At 39.0% G+C, this 8,491-nt stretch overlaps 1 protein-coding gene across 1 annotated transcript; it reads left to right on the top strand.

Annotated features, from left to right (window-relative positions):
* Nucleotides 1–6,869: 6,869 nt before the first annotated feature.
* On the top strand, nucleotides 6,870–8,213 carry LOC9648493 (tubulin epsilon chain; the record flags this gene model as incomplete). The annotated part of the gene is given in 12 exon segments (XM_002994329.2): nucleotides 6,870–6,917; nucleotides 6,966–7,048; nucleotides 7,093–7,127; nucleotides 7,130–7,164; nucleotides 7,209–7,259; nucleotides 7,304–7,371; nucleotides 7,425–7,491; nucleotides 7,532–7,630; nucleotides 7,680–7,762; nucleotides 7,810–7,889; nucleotides 7,955–8,074; nucleotides 8,127–8,213. Coding segments are annotated over 12 exon segments (856 nt in total), but the record flags the coding sequence as incomplete, so codon positions are not given.
* Nucleotides 8,214–8,491: the final 278 nt, after the last annotated feature.

The following is an 8,491-nucleotide window of genomic DNA, read 5'->3' as shown; positions in this document are numbered from 1 at the left end:
ATATGTCATTATTCTTGCAGACTATCAAGGAGTTAAATAGATTGAATGCACTATTTACATTAAATAAGGATGTCCACTGTGTTTAGCTTATACATGAATGCCCTTGAGAGTTTAATGTGGCATTAAAACTTTTTGGAGATCCATATAACTGACCACTTCATTCTCACAGGTAGTCTGCATTGTAGTTAGATCTATTGGGGTCAAAATTTTCCATGAACCTGTCATTCCTTGTGATCATCAAGGTATGCAGCACACAGCAAGACATGATGTTGTTCGCAAGGATGCCTAGATGTCCTCTAAATCCCTTCTAACCAGGCAATTTCCATTGCCTTTTTAAAATTCCAATAACCAGGCAATTTCCATTGCCTTTTTAAAATTCCAAAAGATTGCTTGACAACAATCTTCATAAAAGAATGAAGAAAATTGTATTGCTCTTTGCCATGAAACTTGTTTGGATATAAGACCAAAACCAGTAAAGCACACTCTTATCCTCTGTCAGTAATGATATACAATGGAATGTCCCGGTACACTGGACCACATAAACACTTCTTCTCTATCTATGCCTTCTTCAAACCACTAGAATTCCAAACTTGTCTATCTGGAACATTACCTACTATCCCTATTGTTATGTAAAGGAATGAAGTCTTATTGTGTACCACAACTTGAACTACATTGAGTAGTACTTTTTTGCCCTAGCATACCAATCTATTGCATCCTCTGATCCTAGGAGCTCGATTGCCATATGAGTGCAATCCATTGCACCACAACAATTTGGGAATCCATGCAATCTCTAAAATCATGCTATAACTTCATTTATTCCCTCCTCATTTGCTAATGGATCATTAGTCCTTCATGCTCAAGCAATGAATACCTGAATCAGCATAGACAAGCTTGAGTGCATGAAGCCACTCTAAATGCATCACCAATTATTTGCCATGTATCCCTGAATGCCAAGCATTTCAAAGCAATAGCTACTTGCTTTGAAATAGCTAAGTGCTACTTTGGTATTTCTGCCAAACCTGGAGGAGGCCTCCTGGCCAATTTTGGAGCAAGCTCGTCATAAAGAAAAGTGAATGTAGATACTAAAAAACTTCTCTGAATCTTTGTGGATTTATATGGAGAACCTGAAACTCTATTTGATACCACCAGTGGAGACTTCTTAGCTTGATGTAATTCACACCGATCAATAGCCCTAAGAGCTCCTTTTTAGTGATCACTCTTTCAATAAATGAAGTTGCAGTAGGACATGGCATAGAAAGCACTAAAGCAATCATTTCCTCCACCATTCAAATGAACAAAAGCTTTCTTGAAACTGGAACTAAGATCATGCCCTCCTCCAGAAAGAACAACTTTACCAAATTTAAGTACCTCATCACAATCTCTACAGCATGGGAAATGATTGCCAAGGAAGAATTGCCAAGCTATGGCATGCTATGCACTCAATTTAGGGTAAAACAAAATGACACCCTAATCCATTATGATGTGGAAAAAAAGAAGCTAATGTGGCATATAAAAAAGAGGGTTACATGTAATGTAACCATTAAAAAAAAAAGGAGGGGAAAGTTGTTTTTGGAGGGGGGGGGGTGAGGAGAAATTTCCAGATGGGTGGAGCATGGAACCTCACCCTAAGGGAACTACTCCTTATTCACATGGGCATAAATTAAAAATGCCTTGAGATGGAAAATGCTTAGTAGTCTATTGCTCAACCCCAATGAGCTTATAGAAGGTGATGAACCTGATCTAGAATGCCCAAATAATATACCAAATTGAGGAATATGATTAAGCCACCTCTTCATTTGTTGAATAATTCTTTTAAGCTTTGAGTCCAAGCTTGTATTATTCTATTCCAGTAAACCATTTAAGAAATAGTGTTTGGTTACAATCACTAAGTAAAAACTAAATAAACCAAGTGCTTGTTACATATTAAACTTAAGCAAGTTTTAATAAATTGTTCTCTTTTTAGAATTAGCATTTAACTATCCCAGCGGAGCTGGGTTCCCTGCTAGTATGTGTATGAGATAGCTTATACCTATTACATACCAAGAATCACTCTCTATTGTCATGATTTTTAATATAAATGTGGTAGCAATTAGGACAAAATTGTGGGGTGAGGAGAAATTTCCAGGTGGGTGGAGCATGGAACCCCACCCTAAGGGAACTACTCCTTATTCACATGGGCATAAATTAAAAATGCCTTGAGATGGAAAATGCTTAGTAGTCTATTGCTCAACCCCAATGAGCTTATAGAAGTGATGAACCTGATCTAGAATGCCCAAATAATATACCAAATTGAGGAATATGATTAAGCCACCTCTTCATGTGTTGAATAATTTTTTTAAGCTTTGAGTCCAAGCTTGTATTATTCTATTCCAGTAAACCATTTAAGAAATAGTGTTTGGCTGCAATAGTACTTGTTGTAATGCTTGTAGATTGTCAGCGGAGAGGAACTAATGCCGGCATTTGACAAGTTTGCACTGCCGCTGCTGGTGGATGCGCAAGTCAGACGAGCGGCTATTTTCCTGTGCTCTACAGAATTTACTCGATTCTATAAGTATGTTATTCTCTATCTATTTATTTTTTTTATGTTTCTCGTGAGTGCAGTAACCATCTTTTTTGGTTTCTTACCTAGGCTTTACGGAAAGGCATCCAATGAAAAACAACTAACCGAGTTCCACCATTCTTTGGTCAGAGAACTGGAGAAGCTCACAATACCGTCGGCCCAGACACTGAAGAAACTTGAGGGGGATCAATTGCTGTACGAGAGCCTAACAGGGAAAAAGAGGAAGCGTACAGATCTGTCGGACGTTGCAAGCTTTTCAGACCAGCTGGACATGTTGTTGCAGGTGGCTGAAGAAAATGCAATAGTAACACTTACTCACAAATGATAAGCTTAATAATAGAAATTTGTTCCTAAAAAAATTAGTAAATAAATAATTAAATATTTTTATTATTTTTATTTAAAATTAAATAATGTATCATATACAATACATAATGTATCAATATTTACGTAATATTGTGTTAGATCCATGTTTACATTTAAAACATTAATACTTCTATAATCTAGGTTAATCTGTAATCATGTTCACCTTTATATAATTGTTGAATAGTATCTTGTGTTAAATCATTTAATAGTAATTTATTTTTAAATTTGACTCCATATTTTTATCATAAAGCATTAGTACTGGTTTGTCTTAATACAAATATTATATCTCTAATATAGTAAATCTTTTTGTTTGTACCTCTTTTCAAACACCTCTAATATAGTTTGAATATCTAGATAGATTTACTTATGTATATTTTTTAATGTAAAACTAGACACATAATAAAAATTCTAATATTCTTTAGTAAATTATTCCATTTATAAATAATATTCTAAAAATGGAATAAAAGACGCTGGATGCCATATGCCAATAGCACGTTTAACTAAAGAGTTTCTCTTTATTCTCTTACCCTTGGATTCCTGAAATCGATGGTCTAGATGTAAATTCTCTTATTAAACGGTTAATATGGCTATTCGTATCTGGAGCATTTTTTATGCTGAAATTTTATTTCGGGAGAAGCAGCACACCAGATGAGAAGTCCCCTCCACACATCCAGAACCTCAAGAACTTCTGCAGTTCAGATCTGGGACGTCAAAGGTGTTTTTTGTTTATTCTCTATTTCTCATTACCAGAACTCGCTGCCATATATGAAGAGTGTATGGTAGTAGTTCGTGGAGAAGGTAGCTGACCTGTTTCATCACTTTATTTTATTTTCGTGCTGCTGCAGAGTGACAACTTGCACACCAAGATAGAGGAGGATGAGAAAGAGAAGCTGCAGAAAGAGTAAGCCCAAATCCCATCTCTGTGGCCGTGTGTCTGAATCCAACTGTGTTGCAGTGAAGAGGAACATTAGCTCGAGAAGAAGAAAAAGATTTGTTTGTTCTCTGTTTTTCATTACCGGAACTCGCTGCCATATCTGGAGAGTGTGAGGTAGTAGTTCGTGGAGAAGGTAGCTGACCTGTTTCATCACTTTGTTTCATTTTCCTGCTGCTGCAGAGTGACAACTTGTGCACCAAGATAGAGGAGGATGAGAAAGAGAAGTTGTAGAAAGAGTAAGTCCAAATCCCATCTCTGTGGCCGTGTGTCTGAAATTCAACGATTCTGACTGTTCATATCTGAGGGTTTTATGTTTGACTCTCTCTCTCGTGTCACTGTGCAGGATTGGGAACAAAATAAGGAGAGCGAGTTTTTGATTCGTCACTGTTGATAAATTTCTTTCTCGCATTTTTCACAGTTGTATTGCCACTGTTTCTGAGTCTCTGGAATGTATACTTTGGAACGGGTATGTGTGTGATTTACGGTTTTTGCAATGTAGTTTGAATGTGTTTGCATAATAACAGGTCATGAGTACTGGGAAGGTGAAGGCATTGAAGAAAAAAAGCTAACATGCAGGCAAATGATGAACATATTTCACCCATATGATCCTGTTGCCTACAGGTATCAATATATTTTTGTGTTAGCACCGTTTACATTTATCCTTTCGTCTTGATTACAAAGTGGAACCTCTGATATCTATTCTTTTTGGAGAAAGTCAGTGAATATCTTGGGGTACAGGTAATCATAGTGGTTTGTAAGTTTTGCTATCAAAGATAGAGGAAATTTTTCGGTTGGGGCATGGTTTTGTCACAGTTTTTTACGGTAGTATGGTGGCAGAAAGGCTATCTAGAAGTTCCAATGGTAGAGTCGACTTAATGCTACAGGTAAGTCTTGCTCTTTGCTATTACGTCATTCTCATGTGAATCCAGGATACAAAATTTGAACACCACTATGATAAACAACAGCAGTGCCTGGAGAGAGAGAGAGAGAGAGAGAGAGAGAGAGTCACAGCAGCAGCAGCAGCAACATCACCAGCGAGAAGATCTCCATGAGAATTCTCCACCAGGAGTTTGGGATCAGTCACATGTACCTAGCGGCCAGGTAAGAAGGGCACTGCGAGGGACAGGGACGAAGATCTCACAAGGGACAGGGAAGAAGATCTTGCAGGGTTGGCCATCACCCACGAGCAGAGATTGATGAGGTCACTGATTTGCTTCTATCACTTTGGAGCCATTTCTGCTCAACCCAGTGGCAAGGTGAGCTTCAATGTGGTGGCGGTGATCCAGAGCAGCTCTAGAAGTGGTAGTGATGACCATGCGTTTCTCTACAGGGGCACGGTGCTGTACAAATCCAATTAGTCTGGAGACGAGGAGCATCGTCACACCCATGGACGTGTATTGATTATTGTGACACACTAGGTTGGATCCAATCCAACTTCACCAACTTGCAGAGAAAGAGAGAACTAAGAAAGACAAACAAAGAATAGTGACCATGGCCATATCTACATATTTGAGGACAAATTAAGTGAAGTGGTGCCAGATTCAATTGTATTTGTGTTGTAATACTACATTATTTATAAGGTGTCTCCTGCCCTTGACTGGCTACCAAAAAATAACAAATGTCTTTTCCTCTTCGCTCTAAGTGAGCACTCAGACCTACACACATAACAGTAACATATGTGTCTGAGAAGGCCAAGTACAAGCCCACTGCTCAGTTCAAGCTCAAAGTCACTTTGCCTCTCTACATTTATATCAACAGCTCCTCTACATAATCAGGCTGTGTACTACACATGAACCATGGAGCCTATAGTTGGCCTGTCGCAAGACATCTCTTCTCCTCTGGTATTCCTGTTGAAGAACTAAGCAACAAGTAAGCAATACAAAGCTTACACCATATCACTCACTGTCACTTTTGCAAAGGCTTACTTAAATTCCATGTTTGCATGGACTCAGAATCATGTAAATATGAGAGCACTCTCGCAGTTATGCTCGCTGTCCCTCAGAATTTTCCTCCTCTTTAGTACTATTGATATCAGAGCATTTATCAAACAGTTGCTGTAGTGTTGCATGCAGAGCCACTTACTCTGTAAGAATAAACTGCCAAATTGATCTACTGCGAGTCAGGAGAGAGAAGCGGTCACAACATGAACACCACCAATGTCTGTGAAGTCAATGTTGAGGAAAGATGGGCATCCAATCCTGCGTGGGCTGTTGCAACTGCGTGAGCAGGGGTGCCAATGGAACCGCACACTCACTAAAGAGAATCCATTCATTGCAAAGAGGAACCCACCAAAAAGAATCCCTCACGTGCTGTTTAAAACTCTCATAGCAGGCCGGAAGATAGGGTTTCATGCATTCTTTCAGGGCTTGAGCATGTAGTTGGGACGGTAGCATTCTCTGTGATAGCACCATTGCTAGGGATCTCAGTATACATGTTCTTGGGGCCTAGATTGAGAAGCTTTATGGAACCACTCCACAGGAATCATCTCCACATGGTGGGGGTAGCCTGGAGCAGATTGTTATGATGATCGCTATTTGTCTCTGTCTTTCTGCACATGAGGCTTGGCGTAATGAGCCTCCGGGAAAGTCCTGCAAACAGTTCATACGGTTTTAAAATATTTGCAGTGTATGGATCACAGATGTGTTGACCCTTGTACTCAGTGTGCTGCCTAGCTCTTCACTTATTTCCTCTGGATGGATGATCAGAAAGTAATCACTTGAAATAAGAAGACAATGTTTTCTCTGCTTCTAGATTTCCAGGCACTTCCACTCTTGTATGATCCTCCTGTGTGGCGTGAGATGATGATAATGAGAATGTGGCTAATGTGGACTTATCGCATGAGCACTAGACTTTCTCAAGAGAACTAAACTAATACAAGATGCAGATAGGTTCATCAAGAGAATGTCATTCACTTCTTTAGTGACTGCTTGGTGCCTGTAAAGTTCACAAGGACTTGGAGAGATGATCAAATTTCACATATCCCATTGGTCCACCTAATTAGGGTAAAAGATAATGCCAAGAGAGGTTATCACCATCCAATGTGGACAATGCGGCAATCAGGTTCTTCTACCCAATCCTCTTTCGTTTAATGTGGAGTATTTTTAGCAGCTTGGATACAAATTTTGGGAAATGGCACTCAAGGAACACGCTGCCTGTAATTCAAATGGGTGGTTTGATGATTCTTTAAGCAGGTATTATGATTATCATTATACGTAACAAACTCCTTGTGCTTCAGCTACTTCCACAATGTAGATGCTCGCTTTGATCCTCCTATCAAGATGGGACTCATCCGATATTTACCTTAAAAGTTATACTCCATAGTCTCTCCTTTCCTTACATCTGTTTTTGTAGGCCAGGGCAGTCTTAGTGGATATGGAAGGAGTTGTGAATCAGCTTTTAAGGGTCTGCATACAAATTTTTCTTCTAAAATTTTAAAAATTCTTTAGGGAAATTTATCCGAGTTGTTCAATTCAACACAGCTTATCACAGATATCTCTGGCTCCGGAAACAACTGGTATAATTATCAATGAGAATTCGTAACCACAATCATTGTTTGCTGCCGTGAAGGGCTCATGGGCATAACTTTTACGGTCCAAAGTACTCGGATACTATTATTGAAAAAGTACGCCGTGAGGTACAAAAGAAATATGAACCTCAAACAATGGTTTCCCCAGGCAGAGATTTGCAGTTCATTGCAGGGTTTTTTTCTCTTGCATTCACTTGGAGGAGGAACTGGTTCTGGTCTTGGAAGCTACATTCTGGAACTTTTGCATGTAATTGCATCGATAACATCTTTTACAAGTATTAATGAATGCCGCATAGGATGCTTATCCGAAAGTTTTTAGATTTTCTGCATCTCTTTTCCCATCCACAGATGACGACGTTATTACATCTCCTTATAACAGGTACCTTTAAAGGCTCATTAAATGCTAAACCTCGCATCCTAATTTAGTGTTCTATCTATTGGATCCCTCACTCAACATGCGGATTGTGTTTTTCCAATTGAAAACCAGGCTCTTATAGACATACTTAGGTTCCAGATTTCATGCTCAAAATAATTCATTGTAACTGTGACTTTAACAGAAAAAAAGGCCAACATAAATGTCAATCATCTGAAGAAAAAAGGAATAAGGCGCCTTTCGACGCGATGAATGCTTTAGTCTCTTCACTGCTTTTGAATCTAACCAGTTCTATGCGTTTTGAGGGCCAGCTTAACGGTGCAATATGCCTGGCATTTCTTTGCAATTTTGTATAATTCGTATTTGACAGTCGATTTGAACGAAATTACTACAAATCTAATACCCTATCCGCGTTTACATTACCTCATATCAAGCATGGCACTTTTTACACCTAAAGGTAACCCAACGCTCTTCAAATTTCCTGCTAAATTTAATTATCTAGGGATTTTAAGCAGCTATGCCCACCAACTCGCATAGCACCTTCGTCCCCCAAAAAAATAAAATTTTTATATGATGGCCCCTCCCGGCGTCACGGTCTCCAGCAGTGCAAATCCCTGTTGTCCAGCAATACTATGCTATAATTCTGACGGGTAGCCCTCGATATTTTCATATCACACATCCCACATGAGAATGAGAAAAGAAAAACACCGTCGGACTCCTCTACGTGATAAAAGC

This window comes from Selaginella moellendorffii, unplaced genomic scaffold (genome assembly GCF_000143415.4).
Source record: "Selaginella moellendorffii unplaced genomic scaffold, v1.0 SELMOscaffold_242, whole genome shotgun sequence".
NCBI classification, from domain to species: Eukaryota; Viridiplantae; Streptophyta; class Lycopodiopsida; order Selaginellales; family Selaginellaceae; genus Selaginella; species Selaginella moellendorffii.
Note: the sequence above shows the minus strand (reverse complement) of the source record. Positions and strands in the feature narration are given on the sequence as shown.